Source organism: Wolffia australiana, chromosome 16, assembly GCF_029677425.1.
Source record: "Wolffia australiana isolate 7733 chromosome 16, ASM2967742v1".
Taxonomy (NCBI): Eukaryota; Viridiplantae; Streptophyta; class Magnoliopsida; order Alismatales; family Araceae; genus Wolffia; species Wolffia australiana.
Window position 1 is genome coordinate 12,143,460 of NC_135850.1, and position 25,193 is coordinate 12,168,652.

Below are 25,193 nucleotides of genomic sequence, written 5' to 3' on the forward strand. Positions count from 1 at the left end.
GTAAAACCCAAGAGCTATTATTTTCCTATGTAATATAAGTACCATCATGGCATTAATATCCCTAACTCGGCTAGAAGATATCAACTACATATCCAAATATTTAAGAACCCAATAATTCATATTTTGAAACCTAATTTTTTGTTATTTTTTCTCTTCTTCACAAAGGGCATCACTCTTGAATATTGAATGATCTAATCATGAAGTCAAATACATATATATGGGAGTTGTGTTATTGTACGGCTAATATTATATTATACACTCTAAAGACGTAAGAAGTTGATGGAAAAAATGGACGAGGAAAAGCAAATTGATCTTGTATAAAAATGACTCTCAGTTTAGGGGTCAGATTTATCAATAATAATTTGGAAATCAATAAATCTCATATTCATCAAATATAAGTTTAGATTGCATGGAGAAAGCGTTTAATTGTACTTGATAAAGGAAAACAGAGAAGATGTCTCAGAATTTAATGATTGAAAGTGTGTTATGTAGTGTTTGCCCGTCCTGATACCGGTACCGGATGCCGGTATCGGGACGGATACTGTACCGGATACGGGAAATGCAATTTCCGGTATCTGGTTTTTTTGATATCTGGTACCAAATATCAGTATCGGATATCGGTTGCTACAGTGCTGGTATCCGATACCGGTATCCTTCCGATACTGGCATCCGTCTCCGTCTCAGGGGGGCAGATGACGGTACCGGATATCGGATGCGGATATCGGTTTTCGATATCCGCATCGAATTATTTAACACTCTCTCTCTCACCCGTTCGCTCTCTCTTCCTCTTGTTCTCTCTCTCTATCCGTCTCTCGTTCGCTCTTGTTCTCTCTCTTGTTCTCGCTCTCTCTCTCTTCTCTCCCTCTCGCTCTAGCTTTTCATGCCTCTCTCTCTCTAAAAAATATGAAACGCACATTAAAGCCACATTTTTCTCTCCTAACATTTCGGACCGCTAGCATTTCACATTTCTCAGAGGAATAGCTATTATTATAATTTACCTCAACCTCGTTTAATATATACTCGTAAAATTTTCTAAAATCTCCCATGTGGGATAACTGGATTCAGAGTTTACGTTAACTTTGAATCCTGTTATCCCATATGGAAGAAAAAAAAATTGCACACTACATAATCAGGGGCATTGAATATATTTCGAATTCAAATATTGTGGTTGATATCCGATATCCGATATCGGATATTGGTTTTTCGATATCCGGATATCGGTTTTTCGATATCCGGATATCGGTTTTCCGATATCCGGCATCCGGTATCCGTATCCGACATCCGGATATCGGAAAACCGATATCCGGTATCTGATACCGTTCCTTTTCCTCACCCCCCGATATCCCGTACCGATATCCGTCAACCCCTGATAGACAGATATCGCCCGATATCCGATATCCGATATCTGGAACCGTCCCATTTTTTTCCGGATATCGGATATCGGTTGTCCGATACCGGATATTGGACGGATATCGGGACGGCACACACTAGTGTTATGCATTGAAAAACTAGACTGATGGATAACTAAGTATAAGAACTTAGCGATCTCTGTTCATTCATGCATTGAAACCTTAAGATTATCCAATCATCTTTAATTCATTTATGGATAACATTGGTGATGTGATGATTTGGATGATTTCAAACAGCCCTACCTTATTAATAAAAATTAGGCTTCGAATAAATTATGCTAAATCATATAGAATTAAGTTTTTACTTGGGAGATAAAACTCTCTGGAGGACACATTATGAATGGTCATTTTTTAGTTGGACTTTGGGAACTTACCCAGATATGCAATTTATAGGTCAGCACTGCCTTAGAGTTTGGTAATCAATGAATTTATGGACCCTACCATCAAGTAAATGGGCTCTCTCGTTGGAGGCCCAAGCATCCATGGTCCATAAATAAGCCAACTCAATCCATATTCCCTTTAATTACCAAAGTATTATGATTTACATTCCCTTTAATTAGCTTACTATCAAACCATATATTCCAAGTAGGTTTGGTTTTACTCTTTCCCTCTGTTTGAATCCAAGAACAGTGGACTCCTCCTGTTGTGCTGCTCTTATTTCCATGATATCCATCTTTCTCATTAAATAAAATAGTAGAAATGGAGAAAGAAGATACAAAAATATGATAAAATATCGATCTAGAAGGTCTCCGTTTTGCATTCCAAAACTACTCATTGTCAAAACGCTCAACTCATGAACATAACCTTCTGAATTCATGTCAGGCATTAAAAAATCCCATTTGTGTACTCTTATTCCAATAATTCAACTACAAACAAAAGTTTGGAACCACCACCGGTCTGCAAAGTAACTGAGTTTGACCAGAACATTATGACCCTTCAAATATCCATCTTATTTTATGGGAAGCCAATAAAAATGATTTTTATCCAAATTTAAGGTGAGAGAAAAACAAATGTCAGATCAAGCTTATCAAGGCAGAAGTAGAAATATAATTTATCTGGGATCATTATCACCATTAATTCATACCCCAACCCTTTCCAAAATGAGGGCTGATCCATTTATTACAGACAAACAAAGTTATAAACAAACTTTTCCTCCAATCGGAATGGGGAACAGGGAGAAAGAGGCAAATTTCTCAAGAAACTATAGATAAAGGTTATTGACAGGGGTTCTTGTTAGATATCAAAACATTGAAAGTCTAACCTGATCAGGGGATATGGCCTTAGGGCTCTCCACAAGCGAAGCATTACGATTGTAGCGATTTAGGTTTCTCCTCTGCCGCCTCCTTTGTGATGGGTTATTTCTTCTGCTTATGACATGGCTGGTATTTTGTTGAACAGCCATCTCGCCCAGCTCGGGGTACCCAAGTATGTAATCCAGCGGATCAGCAATAAGATCCCCAAGACCAGCAACCTTTTCAGTTTCTTCCTTCCACTGAATTTCACAAGAACACAACAAACAAGGATTACTAAGATCCATTCTCCGTTGCCACCAAGTATTCTATCAGTCAAACAATCTCAAATGTGTTTCAAATTCTAATCATGATTAAACATCAAGATATGGCAACTAGCGTGTGTAACCAATTGAATTGGGAGGGCAATCGGATCGAATCTGATTGATTCCAACGGTCCAGATTGCAATTGGATTGAAATATTTGACAGATCACTGATCTTATTGAATGGTTTGGGCCATTTAGTCTGATCGGACCATTACAATTGAATGTGCTCATGCGTCCAACCAAGGACTGCCACATCACAAGGCCTCGAATAGGAAAGTGAGCTTTATCTTTTTAAAAATGCATAGGTAGATGAGCCTCACCGATCCATTCAATCAATCAGCAATATCAGATCATCCCCAGATTGACTTTGTCTGATTGATCCATTGGGATCGAGATAGTATGAATTGCATCGATTGGTCTTATTGAATCTCTGACCCCTATATCCAATTCTAGCTTTCCAAAATTGATGAATTTCTGCAGCCATCATTACAACCTTTTGTTTTCCTTAGTTTTTTTTCAGATTTTGAGACAAATACAAGGTAGACACTTACAGATCTTCCAGCGGCTACTGAGCCAGATGGTGATAAATTACGAGGGGTCAACGCGTCCTCCTGAGAATCAATCATGGGATCCTCTTGGTAAAAGTTTCTTGTCCGCCACCTAACCTGGGCTTTATCTCGGCTTGAATCTTCATAAACACGCTCAGGGAAGAAAATTCTGCTCACCGGAGATTCAGGATTTCGCAGATTCTTGGACATAATGCTGCATTTGACATTATTGCTTCATTAGGTGACATAAAAAACGTAAATTAGGCAAATAAAATACAACAGCGTACATCCTTGAAACCTCCCTCTGCATGCGAGTGCCATGAGCAGCAAGAATTCTCTGAACTGAATAACTGAGGGACCGATCAAAAGTCCATCCGCCCACAAAAAGACCGGCACCTGACTGACCATTAAATTTGTTAAAAAATCCAAAGTGTTTGAACTAAAGGCTAATATGTTACTGAGTTTGACATTTAAATTTTACGCGACAGGGCAACATAATTTGGTCTTGAAAAATGCATCTTTTGATACTTTATTTTGCCTTTAAGACCACAACAGATGGCCTTTTTCCCACCGGCTTAGATTCTAAAAGACAGTGAATAACATCTAGTAATGAACGCGAAGAAAACGGGATGCTTTTGAATAAATCAAACATCTGTTGAGACGATTTAGCTTGCTGTTCAGTGGATGTTAACTCACAGATTTCACAAATGTTAGTGAATCTATAAGGATTTCACAGATTTCACAAAAGACGTCTTCTATCAGTGACGCCAAATACTTGACCATCACAGTTCCTGATAACTGGAGAATTATAGCTTTCAACTTACCGACAGAAAAACTTGCTCTTGATACTGTACTAAATCTCCTCTTTGTAGCTGCATACGACATGAATGGAAACATAGTAAAAATTAAAAAACTCAATAGGTTGAAGAAAAGCGCTATCAATGTTGGCGCATGAGTTGAAAGGGAAATTAGAAATATATTTTCACCACAAAGAGAACTGCAAATAGAGAATATAAAGTTAAAATTCCATTTTCAAAGCCCACCCCAATGTCAAACACAAAGAAATTCCTTAGACTAATATTAGGATATCCTTGAACTGAAGAATCACATTTCAACCCCTCGGACATTATCTACGTATTTTGTTTTAAAGCAACAGTCACAAAATGTCAGAAACGTAGCAAATGAAAAATAACGGTCAACATTGCACTCTACAGTTTTGAACCCCATTTCATAAGACAAGTCCAAAGAGGGCACATCATAAGGAATAATTTTTAAACAGAGATCTCCTCTGGCAGCTGGCACATTCAAATTTGCTTAAAAAATAATATAACATTCCAATTTGCAAAAGGAAAAAGTCACATGAATTATATTTGCACGGGTATACAATACCTTCATCTGATACAGTAAATTGAGTTTTTTATTCCATACGGCTCTAGTTTGATACTATCCCCAACCAATTTTGAGCTGCATTTTCCTCGTTTTCCTTCCTGAAAATTCCCTCTGAATAGAGCAGCCCTCCCTTTAGAAGAGCAGCCAAGAAGGAGATTATTGAAATGTGTTCTGATGTCCTATCTCCTCTGTAAGATGTCAATTCCACCTCTGCCCTTCGCTCTGCGATGTCCATTCTGCCAGGTCCTCTCGGTGACAATCTTACCACTGTCTCTCCCTTTGCTCTCTCCCTCCCTCTGGTTTGATCGTGAAAGGCCGTTTCTACTACTCCAGTATGGTGGCAAAGAGAAGTAGAAATTGCACGATGGAGTTAGGCTTCCCTCTCCGCTTTTTATTTAATTTTTCTTTTTTGCAAATCTTTGGAAATTGCACGATTCTAAAAGAAGTGACTTCTTTTCTCTCAGATTCTTAGTTTTAATTCTCGTTTGATCCTAAATCAAGGGTCGTGTTCTTCGTTAGATCAATTTAAGGGCAAATTTCGACAAGATCCCAATCAGAATCTCATCATTATTCAACGTGGCTGGATCTCTATAGCTTCATTTCATTTCCCCCCAAACGTACGTAACACACAAGAACACGCACAATTTAAAAGAAAAACAGAAACATAGGGAATCACCATGAAAACCAATAAAAGCATATCACAGGACATCGAGCATAGAATCACGACGGTGATGAGGATAGAATTACCTCCCCACACCAGCGCGGAAGAGATCCCAACACCCAGGAGGAAAGTATTCACCGCCCTCGTTTTACATTTCTGTAGCACAAGCTCTTCTTCCAATGTTATCGTTTCCTGCCAAGATCAACGCGCAAAAAATAAATTTGACCAAGAAGACATCAATCTCGTCGAGATTAACAAATTCTCACGGAATTCGAGCATCTTACCCTGGGATCCGCACGCAACACCCTCTCGAGCTCTGCCAGCACATCTCCCATGAGGGAGCTTCTCCACCAAAATAAACTGCAAAACTGTTTGATTTAATTTTGAGAGAGGTTTTTATAGCAATGATAAATGGGCTCAGCCCATTTGTGTTTTGGGTTATTCTTCTGGGCTGGGTTACAAATATAGTTCCGGACCGTCCGGGACGTGGACAACGGACGATGGACGGGACGGAACGGGATGAAGATCGTCCCATCTGACATCCGGAATCAGTCCAGGGACGCAGACTGGACAGTTTTTTCGTCCAAGATCTCCAGACGGGACGGTTTTTTCGTGCGAGTGGACAAAAACCGTCCCATCGTTCGTCTCGTGATGAAATTTCTGTCCCGATTTTCATCCAACTTTGCGGACGGGATGATTTTTCTGTCCTAGGACGAAAAAACCATCCCGTCCGCGTCCCTACACTACTTACAAAAAACCCGTCATCCGTTCCGTCTCTTATCGTCATCAGTCATCTGTCGTGACCTCTCGTTATAGCCCCTTGGCCTAGGCGGAGACGAAACAAAACTGTGGGCAATGTTAGGGATGGAGAACGAATGACAAGTGACGGTGACGGATGGACGGGTCAGGACTGAATGGAAGTCTGTTCGGGCATCTGTTCATCTGACTACATTTTGTTGCTATTGTCATCTGTCTGCATTTTGTCATTGTCACCGTTCCGTCATCCATGTTTGTTTGCGACGAAGAACGGAATGGATGATGGAAATGACGGAGATGACTGCCGTCCTCTCTCGAGCTCGTCCCTCTGGTTGGTAGCTAGTAATTAGACTGTTGCTGCCACCTGACCTCTCCCTCAAGAATCCTCTTGATCACCTGATCACCTCTCCCTCTCTCTCCCTATTCTCTTTCTTACCCTCTCCCAATTCTCTCTCTCCCTCTCGCTCTGCCCTCCTCTCTCTCTATCTATCTTTCCCTCTCACTCTTCCTCTCTCTCTCCATTTTTCTCTCACTTTCTCCCTCTCCCTATTCTCTCTCTCCCTCTCTCTTTTTCACTATCCCTCTCCCTTCTTTCTCTCTCTCTCTCTCTCTCTCTCTCTCTCTCTCTTATTCTCACTCTCACTCTATCCCTCTCTCCCTGGCTGGCGCTGGCAGCTGGCCAGCGTTGGCCAGCCAATGGCCGGTGTTGGGCGCCCACTGGCCGGTGCTGGAAGTCTCTAACACTGCTGGATTCAAACATTTGATTCGATCTGATTCAAGCAACATGTTTGAATCGTATCGTATTCGAACATTCGATCCGAACAGCCATCTTGTTTGAACAATCCGATCCGAACAGACGCGCAGATCGTGTTCGGATCAGATCTGAACTGGACAGATCGGTGTTCGGATTCAATCGTTCAAATGCCCGCTCCGATCGAACATTCAAACAATCTGTCCGAATCCCCGATCCCTACTCTCTTTCCATCCCCTCTCTCCTTCTCCCTATTCTCTCTCTCTATCCGATGGAGTGCGCCCAAGCGTCATCGACAACAGGTCATTGGAGCCGTCTTCGTCAACATCAGCATCACCGCCGGTCCGTTCCAGCCCAACCGACACGCCGAAGTGTGCATGAAGACACCCGGGTTTAAATACCCCAGGTAGAGCACGTGTGCGTTCGTATCGTTGTGTTTTCATCTTCGTCCGTATTGGTTTTCGTCGTCGTTTTCGTCTTTCGCATCGTTTCATTCCCTATGTCCTTTAATTGTGTTTTAAAAAGGGAGGTTCGCTTATTAGACTCCCCTTGTTGGACCCTTTGTAAGGGTCCCATCATGGCCCTATATAAGGCCATGATGGCCCCACGTTCTTCCCTAGATCTGGATTTTCATTGTAGCAGTTACTCTTGTCGTTCAGATCTCACATTAGAAGAAGAAGGGAGGAAGGAGGAGGGGAGAGGAAGAGAGAAGAGCAGAGGAGGGACTAGAAGAGGTGACCGGCTGTCGCATGAAAATATAGTGTCTGGTTTGACGTTGTCAATCTGCTTCGAAGGTTTTCACGGGTTTCTCTCCATGGTGGACAACCGTGTGACTCCTCTAAAGACGACGTAAATGGTGTCGTACGCCGCCAACAACTTCGTCCGATGGGTAATTCACTAGAGTAAATGTAACTATTGGATGCGTAGGTCCCAAGTGAAGTGTACGTGCAGGCCTGACAAGTGGGAAGTCACTGAGCTCCGAGCTCCAAGGCTTCAGCTGATGACGATGACGGTGACCTTCTGACCCTCGTTGGAGCGACGATGGCGACTACGGCGACTACGGCATTGAACATAATACTTCTGTAGGGGCTCGCACGTGACGGATGGGCTCGACCCTTACCTAGGAAGCCGCTTAATTCATAGTTTTCTTGAAGTAAATCTCTCACCTAATCTAACCCGAGCGCGATGGAGTGCAGTCGAAAGATATACTGAAAGACGTAATATAACTGGCGAGCAAGAGGAACAGTGTACCTCGTCGGTGACGGCGTTCGTCGTTGACGTCTTTGTCAGTGCACAGATCGATGCGGGCAGATGCGGCGGAGACGTGCCGGAGAGGGTCAGCGTGCTCTATCAGCGGCTCAATGCCGGAGCGATCAGTGGAGGTCTAAGGAGAGGGGAGCGATAGCGGGAAGCGGCTCAAGTGTAGGCTGGGTTTAGTAGGCGTGCCTTTATGATAGAGCGACGCGAGCGGAGGTCAGCAGCGGTTGCTAGCGGCAACGGAAGCACGAAACTTGGGCTGGCGGCGAAACGACCTGGTGCAATCTTGTGCAACGGCTGGCAGGGAGTGGCGACTCGAGCAATCCAACGACAACGGGGAGAGCAAGGCAGTCAACACCATGCAGTGTATCATGTCACTTGTGTGATCCACAGATGCGTACACCAGGCACGATCTGTGACCACGGGTGTGGCGGGTACAGCCTGAGGTACGGGGGATGCTGGAAGAGACAACTTGAAATGTTGGCCGGAATTCCTGCAACGTACTTCAGCGCTCGCTGTCCACGAGGGTGTGGCGTGAACATGTCGATCGGTGAAGGGTTCAATAATCTGTCTGGCCTCCAACAGGAACACCTCGCAGTCACGGGTGGACCAAAACAGCACGACTGTCGTTCGGAGGTCTTCACGCTTGGCTGGGATATTGATCTCCCAAGCAGGAGATGGTGTTGGTCGCGGTGGGATGCGAGAAGCCCGCGCGGTCAATGCCGGATTTGGGTTGTGCGTTCACGGCAGGTTTCAGCACCATTCGCAACACCCCTTTGTGGACCAAAATTGTCGTTGATTGCGGTTTCCAAGGGGCTAGTTGGATGTCACAACATCAAGTGTCGAGTGCATGTCGCATGAAGACCTTCTACCTTCAAACGTTCTTCTCCGGGCCCACTCAAGAACACAAATGATGTGGTTCCGGGCATAGACTATCAGACAAATGGACGGCGTCGAGCGGAGTCACAAGGTTGTCCACCAGGGAGGGCAAACTGTGAAAACCTCCGAAGGAGATCGACGGCACCACACCAGACGCTATATTTTCATGCGACGGCCGGTCACCTCTTCTAGTCCCTCCTCTGCTCTTCTCTCTTCCTCTCCTCTCCTCCTTCCTCCCTTCTTATTCTAACGCGAGATCTAAATGAAAAGAGTAACTGCTATAATGAAAATCCAGATCTAGGGAAGAATGTGGGGCCATCATGGCCTTATATAGGGCCATGATGGGCCCCTTACAAAGGGTCCAACAATGGGAGCCCAATAAGAGACCCCCCCTTTTAAACATAATTAAAGGACATAGGGAATGAAACGACGTGAAAGACGAAAATGACGACGAAAACCAATACAGACTAAGCAACAATGATACGAACACACACGTGCTCTACCTGGGTATTTAAACCCGGGTGTCTTCACGGATGCTTTGGCGTGTCGGTCGGCCTGGACACGGACCGGCGGTGATGCTGATGTTAACGAAGATGGCTCCGACGACGTGTTGTCGATGACGCTTGGGCGCGCTCCATCACTATCCGTCCCCCTCTCTCCTTCACCTTATTCTCTCTCTCTCCATCCCGCTCTCTCCTTCTCCCTATTGTCTCTCTTTATCCATCCCCCTCTCTCCTTCTCCCTACTCTCTCTCTCTCTCTATCTCTTTCATTCTCACTCTCTCCCTCTCCCTCTCTCTATTTCTATCTGTCTTTCTCCCTCTCAGTCACCCATCCATCATTTCAGTCATTTTCCATCATCAGTCATCCATCATCTCAAACATATGACTCATGACCAAGGATGGAACTATCTTTCTCGAGTTATCTGTTCACCGGTATAGAGGACCACCGATGATGACCAATTGCGACAAAATGGACAGCAATCCATCATCAGGCCAATAATCCTCGACATTGACCAACTTCACATCTTGTCCTGTCCAGTCCCGTCCAATTCACATCTGTCCTATTCCTTCATCAACCAAGGCGATTGCTCTTATATCTTCATCTGATTTGACTTTGTAACATGCAGATTCATATTCATTTCTCGCTCCCACTCATAACTCACTCTTAAAGTCGCGCCCTTATCCTTTTTAAGTGCTAGACGAGGCCAGCACCCAGACAGATGACAAGAATTATAATAACCGAGGATTTGACCAATGACGGCATCCAACGTCCCGTCTGTCAACGCGTCATCCAGTGATGGGTCGCCAAACCCTAGTAATGGGCCAGTAATACGGCCCAGTACTCATAACTCACTGTTAAAGTCGCGCCTTTATCCTTTTTAATTGCTAGACGAAGCCGGCACCCAGACAGATGATGTGAATGGTGACGACCGAGGATCTGACTGATGTCAACATCCGACGTCTGTCAACGCGTCATCCAGTGACGGGATGCCAAACCCTAGCGATGGGCCAATAATACGGCCCAGTACTCATAACTCGCTCTTAAAGTCACGCCTTTATCCTTTTTAAGTGCTAGACGAAGCCAGCATCCAGATAGATGACGTGAATGGTGATGACCGAGGATCTCAAAAATGACGGCATCCGGCGACCGTCAACGCGTCATCCAGTGACGGGACGCCGAACCCTAGTAATGGGCCAGTAATACGGCCCAGTACTCAGAACTCGCTCCTAAAGTCACGCCCTTATTATCCTTTTAAAGTGCTAGACGAAGCGGAAACATAGACAGATGACGTGAATGGTGACGACCAAGGATCTGACCGATGACGACATCTGATCGTCCGTCATCGCGTCATCCGTTGACGGGACGCCAAACCCTAGTAATGGGCCGGAGTAATACGGCCCATTTAGAGCCCATAGAAATGCACTTTCCCTCTTCTCGGCGCGGCCGTAGTGGTGAAGTGGCGATGGCTTCCACCGCGATAGAACACGAGAAGGGAGAGCCCGACGGGGCTTCGATCGAGAAGTATGATGCTCATGGCACGATCGTAGCACTGCAGAAGCAAGTTAGATCGCTGAAGAGACGTCTCCAGGTAGAAACCCTAAGTCCCCGCAATTGTGAATTTTCGTCGAATTTTGAGCATTTTTTCCCGTAATTTCAGATCCAGGAGCGCGAAAACCAGACGCTCGTCTCTCGGATGAGCAGCTGCCGGCATTGCCACAAGGTTTGGCTTCGTTTTCGCCCGTTTTTGAATTTTTCCTTTGCTTTTTCTTCGTTTTCGCCCACTTTTCGCGTTCTTTATTAAATTTCTAGGCCTCATGTCTCAGAATTTGAAATTTCCATCGACTAGTTTGTTGAGATTGCTGTATTTTTTTCAGCATTTCATCATCAAATTATGCGTGAGATATCTGTTCTTCCAGGAATCTTCGTATCCTGGGATTTATTAACTTCTAGAGTTTCTGTCATACCCCTCATCATGTAAAAACGTTTAATTTCTCAGTTTTTTCTGAAATAGGGATATTCGATGGGCAATCTAAGATCAGTTTGATTCATATTTTTTAAATTAGCCTCTCTAAGTCCAGCCTACTCCAATAATGGAACATTTGTTCCTGAAATTACTGTTCCTACAATCTCAAACCGACCAACCCTATGACTATTTCTTATCAAGTAATTACATGGAATAAGTCCTAATCGATTACAGTCTATTCCACATCTCTCTTCTTTTATAATCGTCGTGTTACGTCTGATTAAAATCGATCAGAAATTTTGAGTTTATCCTGCGCAGCGGATACGTTATGAAATTAAGGTTATAAAGAAAATATAAATTAAGAAATCCTTGTTAGCTTTATTCTTAAGAAATACGCTGTCTTGTAAGTTTCATGATAGACAGTCGACGATGATCCTCTACCTCCTCTGCCACAAATTAGTGTTATCCTGCGCAGCATATAAGTTATGAAATTAAGGTTCTAAAGAAAATAGAAATTAAGAAATCCTTATTAGTTTTACTCTTAAGGAATACGCTGTCTTGTAAGTTCCATGATGGACAGGCGACGATGATCCTCTACTTTCCTCTTTTATTAGCATCATGTTACTTCTGATTAAAATCGATCAGAAGTTGTGCTGTTATCCTGCGCAGCGGATAAGTTATGAAATTAAGGTTCTAAAGAAAATAGAAATTAGTGTTGACTTTCTTTTTCAGGTCAAGAAAAACCGTTGACTTTTTGGCCCTTGTTGTTTTCAGATGGGCCTGATTGGGAAGCTCTCAGCCCAGTGCAAGGCCAACTGGACGGACGAGTACAAGAAGGCCTTCATAGACATCTGCCTCGACGAGGCGCGCAAGGGCAACCGGCCTTCGACCAGCTTCAACCGCGCCGGCTGGGTCAACATCACGGAGCGGTTCAACGAGTTCAAAGGGACCAAGTACGTAAAGGGCCAGTTCAAGAACCTCTACGCCGTCATGCGAGACAGCTGGCGCGAGTGGAAGAGCCTCGTCAACAGGTCCAACGGCTGGGGGTGGGATTCGGTATCACAGAGCGTTGACTGTGACCCCCAGACCTGGGAAGAGTACTGCAAGGTCTGCCCTAGACTAACCCATGGTCTCAACTCTGGTCAGGCTCGTAATTCCCATCTCTGTTGCAGAGCCACAAGCACGCGAAGCAGTTCTTGACAAGGCCGATGGTTTACGAAGAGGAGCTGGACGAGCTGTTTGGCGGTGTCGGGCCGTCTGACGGGGAGACGTTGTGCTTGGGCGATTCTGATGTCACCGGAGCTCTGCCAAGGCCGGCGGCAGATGAATTTGAGCCATCGTGCCAAATGGTGGGGCAGGAAGGGGCGGAGAGGACCAAATTTGAGCTGCCCAGGGTCCAGCCCGCGCGTCAATTCGTGTCGAGGAAGAGGAAGAAGGGCAGGGCGGGCGCTGGGGGGGTTGTGCCGCCACCGTCGCCGTCCGCTGCCGAGGTGATCAGGCTGCTGGACCGCGTGGAAGGCGTGGAGATGGGGGGCGATCTCTACATGAGAGCCCTCAAGGTTCTCCGAGGTGCCACCGAGAGGGAGTTCTTCGTCGCCATGGATCCACGCATCCGCTTTGCCTGGCTCCGTAATGTCATCTACGGCGACAAGCCTAGTTAGCATCCGTTGACTAGGCTGCTGCCCTTTTCGTGGCTGTTGGTTGACTTTTCTCCTCTCAGGCAGAAAGATCGGTTGAGATCTGATCTTTTTGTGTAAATTACAAGGCCATTTTCATAATGACCAGCCTAGCTGTTCTATGTCTATTGCAGAAATATTGATTAGTTTTTCGAAGGCTTATTTACATAAGTTGATGATGTGGGAGAGAGAGAGAAAGAGAGAGCTTTTAATTAGGTTGAATTTGATGGTACATTCTCAATGTTTTGATTTGATTTGAAAATAAGAAGATGGGTCTTTTAGGGGGAGGAATAAAGCACAATACAAACATTAAGAAAATGTGAGAGAATGATTGTAAAAACAAAAATAATCGATAATGGAAGAATTGGGTCTGTGAATGATAGGATAATATATTTTGATGTGATAACAAAATATTTTATTGCCCGTGCAGTGGTGGATAAGGTGCACGATCAATCTGCGACGAGCCGGTAAGATGGTTTGGAATGGTTTTTGTCTCGTCCCGTGTCCCATTGTTTTTGGGTCGCCTAAACTGTCTCATCTGGAACAGACTCATCCTGATTCGGTCTGACGTTGGGAATGATAGACGCTCTACAATTCAAAAAAAATTATAATAATGTAATTTTGATACATTCTTCAGTTGCATAATTTTTTTTACTTTTATTGTATTGATACAATTTCTTGTACTTATTAATTACATAAGAATAATGAGGATTAGTTTATTAATTTTTTTACTCAATATATATATTGGTCACCATTCAATAAAAAAATTGCATTCTATTCACATTTTGTTGATTTAACATAGCATTATTAGATAAAACAGAGTTACTTTTTTTATCCAAACGGTTCCATAAGTTTTTTTATTGATATGTGTTTTGTACCAGATAAAATATCAACTATGTATTTTTTTTGAAACCATCTTAGCGCCACTCCATGTCTCTCATCTTTCGTCTCGTCATGGGCATGGCCCTTTAAAGATCAACATAGTAGAGACGCTTCATGTGATTTACAAACAATAGACTCGGTTATAGATATCTGCTACTTGTCCATAACACCCTTCATCTTGTCATGCCATAAAAGATGAGGAGCCTTGAAATATCTACACAATTTATTAGTGATAACGTGTTGTTGCAGTTTGGTCGTTTCCAAAATAGTCTACAATGACTGATCTGATTGACTGTGGATGCATTTGATCCCTGCGAGATATTTTGATGCACATATTTTTACCGTTGTCCAACCCTAAAAAGAACTGGATGGATGACGATCCGTGACTGATGGTGACGTGACGAAAGTTTCGTCACGTTATCGTTCCGTCACACGTCATGGTTTGCGGCGTCCCATCACGTCCCCGTAACTGAACGGCGTCACTGTCACGTGTGACGGGAAAAACTGCCATGCGAAGGAGAGAGAATTAGAGGGGCATATCTCCAATTATCTCTAGACGACATCCTTTTGCATGCACAAATTAATGGAGTGATTTTTATGAAAAATACCAAGAAATCGAGTTAGCGACACCACGTGTCGAACTCTCGGCTGTTAAAAAGCTTTAATCTAACGATTTTTAAGCTTTTTGGTCATCCGTGACGGTCCTCCCGTCAGGTTACTTGTCCGAGGCCCCCGTCACCTTTGCATCACCATCACGCCCAGTTTGTCATCTGTCACCGTCACCGTCTCGGACCCTTAGTTTTGTCACTGTCACCATCACGTCATCCGTCACGTTGCCGTCACTATGACGTGTGACTTGCCGTCACTACGTCCCTAGTACTCAAGAACATAAGCCAAGCTGTCCATGGACAGGTCCTTAATGGGCCTTCTACAAAGCCCAGATGAAAGCCCACTTCCTATATCATTCTCCCCAGGCAAGCGACCGTTGTCTCCTTCTCCGCCGCTGCCGGCGGCGGCGATGGCACAGCCCCGTTGAAGATATCCGCCAAGAAGATGCTTCTTCGCCGCCTATCCAAGTCAACTTCAAAGATTTCAAAAATTTTCGACGACCCTTCTTCCTCCATCGCTCTTCTCCGCGATTCCCCATACAAGAACCCACTTAGCGGGAGAAATCTCGCTTCTCTTATCCAGTCTTTCATCTACAGCGAGGGGTTTTACCAGCCATGCCTTCGTCAAATTCACGCCCAGGTATTCACCTCAGGCCACCATGTCGACACCTTTCTCTGCAATCTCCTTCTGTCAGGGTACTCCAAATCCGGCTGTCTCCAACATGCCCAGAAGCTGTTCGACGTAATGCCGCAGAGAAACATGGTTTCATGGTCCACGCTGCTGTCGATGTATGCGAAGCGCGGTCGCCCATCTGAAGCCTTGGCCGTCTTCTCCTCCTTCCGACGGGTCTCCTCTCTGTCGCCGCAAGAGCATATCCTGGGTAGCGTTCTCCGGGCATGCGCTCAGCTTGCAGTGGAAGAGTTCGGCGTTGGAATCCATGGCCTCGTCGTTAAGCTCGGCTTTGAATTTGACGTCGTCGTGGGCACTGCTCTGGTTAATCTCTACTCCAAGGCTGGGGACATGGTGGCGGCCGCAGCGGTCTTCTGTGTTCTCCCGGAGAAGAATTCTGTCACTTGGACGACTATCATATCTGGGTTTGTGCAGTCCGGGCAGAGCTCCACCGCACTTGAGCTCTTCCGCCAGATGATTGTCTCCGGCGCGCAGCCGGATGACTTCGTCCTCTCCAGTGCACTCAGTGCCTGCTCCGTCGTCGGGCTGCTCGGCGGCGGCAGGCAGCTCCATGGCTTCATTGTCCGGTTCGGCGCCGGGCTCGACCCCTCCGTCGCCAATGTGCTAATTGACCTTTACTGCAAGTGTGGCAGGGCAGGTACTGCATGGAAGGTCTTTGACAGAATGCCGGAGAGAAACCTCGTCTCCTGGACGACAATGATCGCAGGGTACATGCAGAACCAGCTCGACGAGGAAGCTCTGGGATTGTTCTGGGAGATGGGCTGCGCGGGGCTGAGCCCGGACGCGTTCGCCCTGACCAGCGCCCTGACCTCGTGTGGATCACTCATGGCGAGGCGGCTTGGGGAGCAGGCCCATGCTCGTGCCGTCAAGTGCGGCCTCCACCGTGATGGGTTTGTGAAGAATGGGCTGGTGGACATGTATGCCAAGTGTGGTGCCATGGGAGAAGCCAGGCAGAGCTTTGAGGCCATCCTGGAGAAGAACTTCGTCTCCTTCAATGCAATGATTGAGGGCCTGGCCTCCGCTGGGGACCTGGGTTCTGCCGCGGAGCTCTTCATGAGGATGATGAAGGAGGAGGTCTGGCCAACCCCTCTCACCTTCGTCTCGATCCTTTCGGCAGCAGGACAACAAGCAGACCTACAATTCTGCCGGCAGGTCCACTGCCTCTGCGTGAAGCACGGCGTGGCAGAGGACCTCTTTTCTGGCAGCGCATTGATCAGCGCCTATTGGAAGTGTGCCAGTGCAGGCGATGCGCGGGCAGTGTTCAATTCCATGGTGGAGAAGGACATTGTGGTGTGGAATGCCATGGCGGCAGGGTATGCGCAGAAGGAGGGGGAGGAAGAAGAAGCTCTGCGGCTGTTCAAGGAGCTGAAGAGGGCGGGGAAGCCGGTGCCAGGAGGGTTTACCTTTGTGGCGGTGCTCGCTGGCGCCGGAGAGCTGGCCGGCCCGGCCCATGTAGCTCAGCTGCATGGCCAGGTCCTGCAGGGGGGTTTCCATGCACAATCCCACGTGTGCAATGCGCTGCTCGATGGCTACGGGAAGTGCGGCGCCATGGGAGACGCGAGGAAGTTGTTTGAGGGGATGAAGGAGAGGGATGTGGTTTGCTGGAACTCCATGATATGCAATTGTGCGCGACATGGGCTGGCGGAGGAGGCAACGGCGCTGTTTAGGAGAATGCTGGAGGAAGGGAAGAAGCCCAGCTATGTGACGTTTGTGGGGGTGCTGTCGGCGTGTGGGCATGCAGGGAAGGTCGAGGAGGGGCTGGCCTGGTTCGGCGCAATGAGAGAGGAGTTTGGGTTGGAGCCAGGGACGGAGCACTATGCAAGTGTGGTGGGCATGCTGGGAAGGGCAGGGAGAGCAGAGGAGGCCAGGGAAGTGGCCGAGGGGATGGTGGGGGGTGCGCCGGGGGTGGTGTGGAGGGCGCTGCTGGCGGCGTGCCAGCGGGCCGGGGACGTTGAGCTGGGGAAGTACGCAGCTGAGAGGTGCGTGCGGGGGGACAGCGGTTCCTATGTGCTGCTGTCCAATATCTTGGCCTCCAATGACTTGTGGGTTGATGTGGAAAAGGTCAGGGAGGGAATGGAACTCCAGGGGGTTCCCAAGAAGCCTGGATACAGCATGGTTTTGCAAGCTTGAGACTGCTTGATATGAGAACCACATCCTCTCTTTCTTGATCTAATATATTCTTAACCTTGTTTGATATAAATATACTAGTATATTTAATTATGTAGTCATGAGGTGATTATATTTTTTCAATTGGTTTAACTTAGGTTGCATATGAAATTTATTGGTTTACAAATGTTTGGTCCAAAACTAGTATGTTATCATCAACAAAGCTTAAGTGTGTTCTTGAATCATGGAGAACTATACCAGGCATGACAACTACATCTATGGTCTGAGCAAATGAAAAAAGTCAGCATCTGGTTGTGGGAGGTGGAATCCTGGCTCTAATGTTAAAAGTCCTATAAAAGCAGAAAATGGCTAATTCGAGAATGGGAATTCCTTGTGAGGCTGGTAGTAAAAAAAATGGCGACACATTGTGACCAAAAGGGCAACTGCACAAAGTTTAAAGATAAATTGTGGTAAAAGTTAAAAACATTATAAAAATTTGCTAACTCAAAATGTTTGTAAATCTCAAAAATTGTATTTGTCTCTTACATTTCAAATAACTAATCAAATGCATTTTGAAATTTAAAGTATATCTAAACAACTGATAGCAAGTCATATATTGAGATCATATTGTTTTAGCTCAATTTCTCTGCACGTACTAAAGGGTTGGAGACTTGAAGTAAAATTTAAGGATGAGTTGTCAACAAATATACTTGATATAATCATTATGATTTTAACAGCACAATTGTGTTGAAACATGATACTAATGTATTAAGGCGTTGAAATATTATAATGTTACTATAGGGATCATATACAAGGGGGGGGTGAAGGTATTAAATATTTTGGGCTCCAAATTTGAGTCAGACCTACCAATCATCAACTTTATTTTTATACCTTTTTAGGGTTTATCCTATTAATTTTATTGTAATGCAGTACCAAAATTCATGAATATTTTATTTGTCACGGTGTGCAATGAAGTATTAAATTGAAGTATTTTTGGCTCCAAATTTGAGTTAGACCTATCAATAATCAACTTTAATTTTATGCCTTTTTAGGGTGTATCCTATTAATTTGATTGTAATGCTGTACCAAGCTTCATGAATATTTATAGCTGTTTATAAATATCTCATGAAAGCCTTAAAGACATTGGAAATGCATTCTAAGGAGAATGGGTATAAAAATAATGTTGATGATTGGTAGGTCTGACTCAAATGTGGAGCCCAAAATACAGTTTTATAAGATACTTGTCTGGTTATGTTACTCAGATAATTATTAAAACACGTCACTTATTTTGAAATTCAAAGCACAGGAATTCACCATAAATTAACTCTGTATTTTTTCTTCTCACTTGAATCAATCCTCCGACTCCTATTCTTGTATCCAAAGTGAGTGGGCTATCCACTCATATCAAATATTGTTAAATACCACTGTCAACAAAGATCTGATAATGCAAAAACTTCCTAATGAATGAGAAAAAGTCTATATTTCCTTTCTTTGTAGATTATTTCATTAAGGGTGTCAAATTATGTATTGAAACATGAATACCAACCTTATAGACTAATCATATTCAGCGTAAGAATGTAAAATATATTTAATTAAAATTTCAAAATTGATCTATGGTTTCATAAAATTTCTTTAAGTTGTGTACTTTTTAGAAAATAATTGTGTAATAGAAGAGAAATTTAATCTTAAGGAGGTCGTGATTTAAGGCTGAGTCAACATTCAATTATGCTAATACTCAGATAAATAAACTTTGATGATAAAAATAGCTTTTATAAATTCAAGACTATCAAATTTGAGATAGTTTGAAGTAAAAATTCTTTGACCTATTCTTCATCAGGCCCAGCACATTGATCTGTCAACCTGACATGAATGTAACCCATCTTGCATTTTCTGACTCCAAAATTGTTTAATATATATATTAAATTCTGAAAAAAGATGAGCAAATTCCTTAGAAACTTGGATACCATAATTTTCACGCAAAATTCTATTTGAGAATCACTACGTATGTCCATCAAGAATGATGATTTGTATGAAAGAAATGTAAACATGCACTATTCCACTAATTTAGATGCGTTAAATGAGGATAATAACATATAAATTTATGATATAGATAAATGTTATATATAAGATATTTTAAATCAAACACCAATTATTAATGAAAAAAGCTAGTTTAAGAAATGTTAAAGTGGTGGTTAGAGAAGATGGCAGAGATATAGTTGGGCAGTGGCATTGGATTTCAACATCTATCAACCATATAATACTTGGGAGTGCAGATGGAATGTTGGTTTTGTCTTCCAAACTCTCCCTACAAAGTATGAGTTGAGCTTTAGAAAAAAGATCCTCACTTGTGCTTGACAAGCGGACTCTATTTTTGGGGATTGGAAGGGATGAGTTTATGAGCGGGTTAGGAAGTAAAATGAGGATGCATCTTCATTTTATTAAGTCAATTAAAATTCATACGAAGAAGGAAAGCAAAAAACTTTAAATGATAGCATCAAAGATATATGGATATTGACACGATAGAAGGTTTTCCTAGACTGCGTTATGGAAAAACAACCTTCTTGAAAGAAAGGGCCGGCACTCTCACCAGGAAATAAATCAAATGTTGATTATTCATCCATTATATTTGATGCTGTTTCCCATGCAAGGGGATAAGGTGAACGGATAAAATAATGTATGAATGATGTTTTTAAAATTTTAATATTAGAGCATGAATCTATGATGAAATGGAACAAAATGTGATTGATGACCCATTATATTTTATTATATTATCAGTGACATTCATATTTTAACCTTAATCGGGAGAAATCAATGAGGGGATCATGTGAGAAGGATCATCTGAATACAACATATATTCGTTGATTTATACGTCCAAGTTATTGATAGATTAGCCAGACCACCAAGGACATAAGGTGTATCAACTGGGCAGGTCAAGCCAGTCTTGGCAGCCAGGAGGTCTGCTAGGCCAGCCACCATAAAAGACTATTCAAATGGTTATCAAATTAATCAAGAAGGTGGATAAACTATAAGAAAATTATAAGGGAATAGAGAAGATGATATATAAATAAAATAATACTGTATCATAGAGATGAATTGTGATTGTATTGATAATTTATGAAAAAAACATAATGTGACATTTGTGTATTTGTATATGTTCAACATATTACTTATGTGTTTTTTATGTTATAAGTGTGTATGTATGTAGCTGTGTTATTGACATGCCTTTTTCTCTTCATTATCGAGACTCAGTACACTTTAGAGACTGTCTAAATAGGTGTTTAAATGAATGTTCAAAGTGAATTATGTTCAGTAAATATTTAGAAATTTTTTTTTGACATCAGGTTAAATGTGAATTATGTTCAGTAAATATTGATCCCTTGGTTTCTGACTAAGACCTATTCTTTTCAAATCTATTTCACTATGTTTCTCCACCCTAATTTTTATTCTCCCCTTCTCTATCCTCTTTGAATAATAGCACTACAACAAGAGAAAGAAACCTCACCTTATCAATAAATATGAAGGACACTTTTGAGATTTGCTTCCATAAAAAATATTGTCTTGTATCAACCGAAATCCATAGAATTTACAGTCATGTCTTTAGGTGCGGGTTTTGTGAAATTACAAGATAACGAATAATGTCTTTTGAAAGTTGTGCTATCAGTTACCCTTGTGACAATAGGTTTTTTAGGAGATTTTACTAAAATATTTTTTATTCAAATTATAAGTTACTCTTGAAATTAATAAACATGAAGAAAACATAGAACCATTTCATTTCATGTAGGATTGAATATGTTATTAGAAAATGAAGATAGAGTTTATATAATCATGTATTTTAAAACGTATTGGTTAAGATTGACTATTTGATAACTCTTAGATCAACTTTTTTGGTTTTGATGAATCAATCAAGCAGTTTAAAAATCTATAAAAGTCAATTGGATTTGTGATGGAGGACCAACTGGCAGATCAAGCCCCAGCTCATCAACAGCCACTTTGCGGGGCCCAAGCCGACGTGAAGAACCCAAATTTCTGATATCAGGTCTGAGAAAACCTCCCTCGGATCATTTTATTCCGTGCTTGTGTCCCTTCTTTGGTTTTATGGAGGCCCCCCCCCCACACGTGTACAGGCCTCCCTCGCGTCGCTTTATTACACACTTGTGTCTCTTCTTTGACTTTACGGAGGGTCCGTATATGGGTCTCCAACGTGCGATTATTGTACTTGTTTTGTTTTGTTAAGACTCATTGGTGGAGAGTCCTTGTTGGACCTCTCCCCTAAGAAGGCCCAGTAGGGCAACCCCCACACCCCCTACTATATTGTGGGGGTAGGGTAAGCATTTGTACCTGGAGAACATTGAGAAGAAAATAGAATGAACATGTTGTTTCATTCGTAGGTTTTCCTCCTCCCCCTTCTAAGGGGTTATCATGTGTTTTTTTAAGGTTAACTTATGCAAGTTGCACCACCAAAATCTTCATTTCCCACGGCCTTCACTGTCGACTGGACAATGCCCCGCTGTTGAGATTGCCAGAAGGATCGTCCCTACGGTGGATCCCGTACCAGAACTATCCTCTCGAGGGCTACTCAACAAGGAGGAGTCGACTTCGCACCCCAGGAGAGTCTTGTTGAATCCTAGTATTCCATTGACAAAGCCGCCAGGATCTGCTCGCGACTGCGACATGGTCAACTACAACACGAGCGTCTCTCCTCATGGTCGTGCTTGCACTGTCCTACCTGTTATGACCAACCTACGTTACCACCCAGTAACTTCGGTCATCCCAGGCGCTTAATCCTCGCCTGCTAGCCGCCAAAGCTTCATGTCGCCCTACGCCTGTCATATTGGTGTACTGAAACCCAATCATAAGGGTGTCTGCGCCAACCGCTATGGGGCGACGCAGAACCCTTAGGGCTTGACTGTTGCGTTCTGCCTATAAGCTGATCATCTTTCGGTCCACCTACGCTCCCTGATGTCAGATGACGTCAGAGACGTCATCTGGACGTGTATCGAGATGATGCTTTGATTCCAAGATGATGTCAAACATTGTCAATGGCATCGTTTGACGGATAAATTCCCTATCGGGATGTAATTACATGATGATGAGAGCCCTAGGAGGATGTACGTGTAGGCCCTGATTCGTGGGGATTTACCGAGTTCCGAGCTCCAAGGTGGCCAACTGATGACAATGATGGTGACCTTCTGGCCCTCATCGAAGTGACGAAAATGACTACGGCGTCGAACAGAAAATTCCGTTGGCGCTCGCACGTAAGGGACGGGTTCAACCCGTACCTAATGAATCACTCAATTTGTAGTTTTCTCGATAAATTCTCTCACCTAAACTAACCTGAGCACATTGGAGTGCAGTCAAAAGGTATACTGTAGAAAGTAAGATAACTGACGAGCAAAGGGGAACGACATACCTTGTCGGGGTGTCGATCATTGTTGATATCTTAGTCGGTGCACGAAGACCATGTCGGTAGGTGGGTAGAGGCGTAATGTTGACGGGCACGGCAGGGCTCGACGGGCGACAGTGACGCGGCGCTGGAGCTGTGGATGGAGATTGGAGGACGGGAGGCGAGGAGTGAGGATGAGTAGGATGGGACGCTTGGAGATGAAGAGTATCAGGCAATTAGTTGGGTTTGGCGAGTGACCAAGCAAGTAGGGTGCGAACGAGATTGACCAGTGGCAACCTTGCGAGGTGTCTGCATGCAACCACATAGACGTAGGGCATGCGGCTCAACTGGCAGTTCCAAGGGGTGGCAGCACGTTAGCTTGTCCGGACAGTAATTTATCGTGGCACAACAGCGTCGCAAGACAGCAGTTGGGGACACTCCGCAGATGTCTGTCATGGAGTTGGCAAAAAAAATGCAATGTTGCTGAATGCCAGTCAACACTCTCTATTCCCCACTATACACCACACGACGGCTTGAGGGTACACAACAACGACGGGTTCTACCGCGGGTTGGTTTACAAACCATGTGCAAAACAAGTGGTCCTTCTAGCATTGAACTAGCCAACGAGTGAGTCAACTCGTCGTGGGCAAAGAGGTCATCACAAGAAGCGGTTGTGGCAGGTGACTGTGCGCAGAAGGGCCTTGTTGATAGGGAAGCATCATGGAGGATGACCGGGTGGCAATCCGTGCCCGCGCTCATCAGTCGAAATGAAAGTCACCAAAACAGGCTGGCAGAATGACCAGAACGCAGTCCTCTCACGCATTATCAATTGCAATGCGAGTGTGCTGAACGATTAGGTCTGCGAGACGTCACCTGGGAAGTTGCACCTGGGTTAGCTGTCAAAGTCGATCTGGTGAGGGAGCCCGCATGAATCCGGGAGCCGATGTTAGGTTCTGGTGCTTGGACGAGGCCTCCAGGAACCAAGCCGACGGCATGAGGCAGATCAGGTAGATCCCCTCTGGCTTACTGCTTGCCCCTTCTCTTCTCATTCTCTCTTTCCTTCTTCTCCTTCTCCTTCCTTTTCCTCCTCCTTTCTCTCTTTCTTGCGAGACCTGGACAATAGTAACTGCTAAACAAAAATTCCAGATCTGAAATGATTTGGTGCCCGTCATGGCCTTATATAGGGCCATGATGGGCCCTTACAAGAGGGTCCATTATAGTGTCCATTAAGGGGCCCTATAACATGGGGTCCCTTTACAAGAACAATAAAAATAAAGAAGCTAATGAACATAAAGACAGGCCACATGGCACACGACAGACACATTGAAATGCAACGAACTGACACAACAAAAATGAAAACACAAGCATGGTAAAACAAGGAAATAAACAAGCACAAGCCGTTGAGAAATTCAAATTAGACGATGGCGCGTTTGTGCTTTTCACCTGGGGTGTTAAACCCGAAGGTTTTCACCGTCCCCTTGGCGTGCCGGTTGGGTGGGACGTGAGCCAGCAGGGATCGACGATGATGATGCTGGTGACTTTGAGGATGCATCCGTTGGAGCAAGCTGGCGCGTTCCATTACTCCCAGTTCTCTTGGGAAGAGAAGGGCGGGGTTGTGAGGTTTTCCCCATTGTGTATCTGCCCCCTGTCGCTCGATAGCGACGCCTGTGGGCCACAGGGCAAGACACAATCGCACGATCTGACCCGCGATGCCTCATTACCGCCCTTGTCCCGAAACCACTGGCCGTGGACGCACCTGCACGGCGGTTGGCGTCTGTGCTTGTGCTTCCGGATTCTCCTGCTATCGACACTCGACGATCCACAAAGCCAACTACGCCATGCATAAGAGTTCCCTCCCTCGGCCTGAGTACTCTCGTTACTACTTCAGCGATCGTGATCCGCTGTAGTTCCCGGGCTACAGTCAACATGTCAGGTCTTTCTTCCCTCTTATAGTATTATTACCTTCGTTAGTGCTGGTTTCTAAACTGCTCTGATGCGTCAAGTTTACATGTGCTATAGGATTAGCCATCACACTCGTGTTAGGGACTTTTCCTATCGGTGTCGGATCTGCATCACTCATGGCGACGGGCAAGGACGCTCATGGATGGTGATCGTCCCCCCTTGCGTCAGCCCTTGAGCCAATCACCCGGTCATTAGGAGCCCATCCATTGATCA

The 25,193-nt window shown here is 44.4% G+C and overlaps 3 protein-coding genes across 3 annotated transcripts; 2 read left to right on the forward strand and 1 right to left on the reverse strand.

Moving 5' to 3' along the window:
* Positions 1 to 2,486: 2,486 nt before the first annotated feature.
* On the reverse strand, positions 2,487 to 5,950 carry LOC144713423 (uncharacterized). The gene is made up of 6 exons (XM_078587973.1): positions 5,848 to 5,950; positions 5,650 to 5,755; positions 4,338 to 4,385; positions 3,801 to 3,909; positions 3,517 to 3,727; positions 2,487 to 2,901 (listed from the first exon to the last, which is right to left on the reverse strand). Exons 1-6 carry the CDS (start codon positions 5,896 to 5,898, stop codon positions 2,650 to 2,652), a joined length of 777 nt encoding a protein of 258 aa, XP_078444099.1. The 5' UTR covers positions 5,899 to 5,950; the 3' UTR covers positions 2,487 to 2,649.
* Positions 5,951 to 11,139: 5,189 nt separating this feature from the next.
* LOC144713422 (L10-interacting MYB domain-containing protein-like) lies at positions 11,140 to 13,519 on the forward strand. Its single transcript, XM_078587972.1, has 4 exons — positions 11,140 to 11,297; positions 11,367 to 11,429; positions 12,447 to 12,779; positions 12,845 to 13,519. The coding sequence occupies exons 1-4, from the start codon at positions 11,172 to 11,174 to the stop codon at positions 13,331 to 13,333; spliced, it is 1,011 nt and encodes a 336-aa protein (XP_078444098.1). The 5' UTR covers positions 11,140 to 11,171; the 3' UTR covers positions 13,334 to 13,519.
* Positions 13,520 to 15,183: 1,664 nt separating this feature from the next.
* Positions 15,184 to 17,799, forward strand: LOC144713416 (pentatricopeptide repeat-containing protein At4g39530-like). Its single transcript, XM_078587965.1, has one exon. It carries the CDS (start codon positions 15,284 to 15,286, stop codon positions 17,657 to 17,659), a length of 2,376 nt encoding a protein of 791 aa, XP_078444091.1. The 5' UTR covers positions 15,184 to 15,283; the 3' UTR covers positions 17,660 to 17,799.
* The last annotated feature ends 7,394 nt before the right edge of the window (positions 17,800 to 25,193 follow it).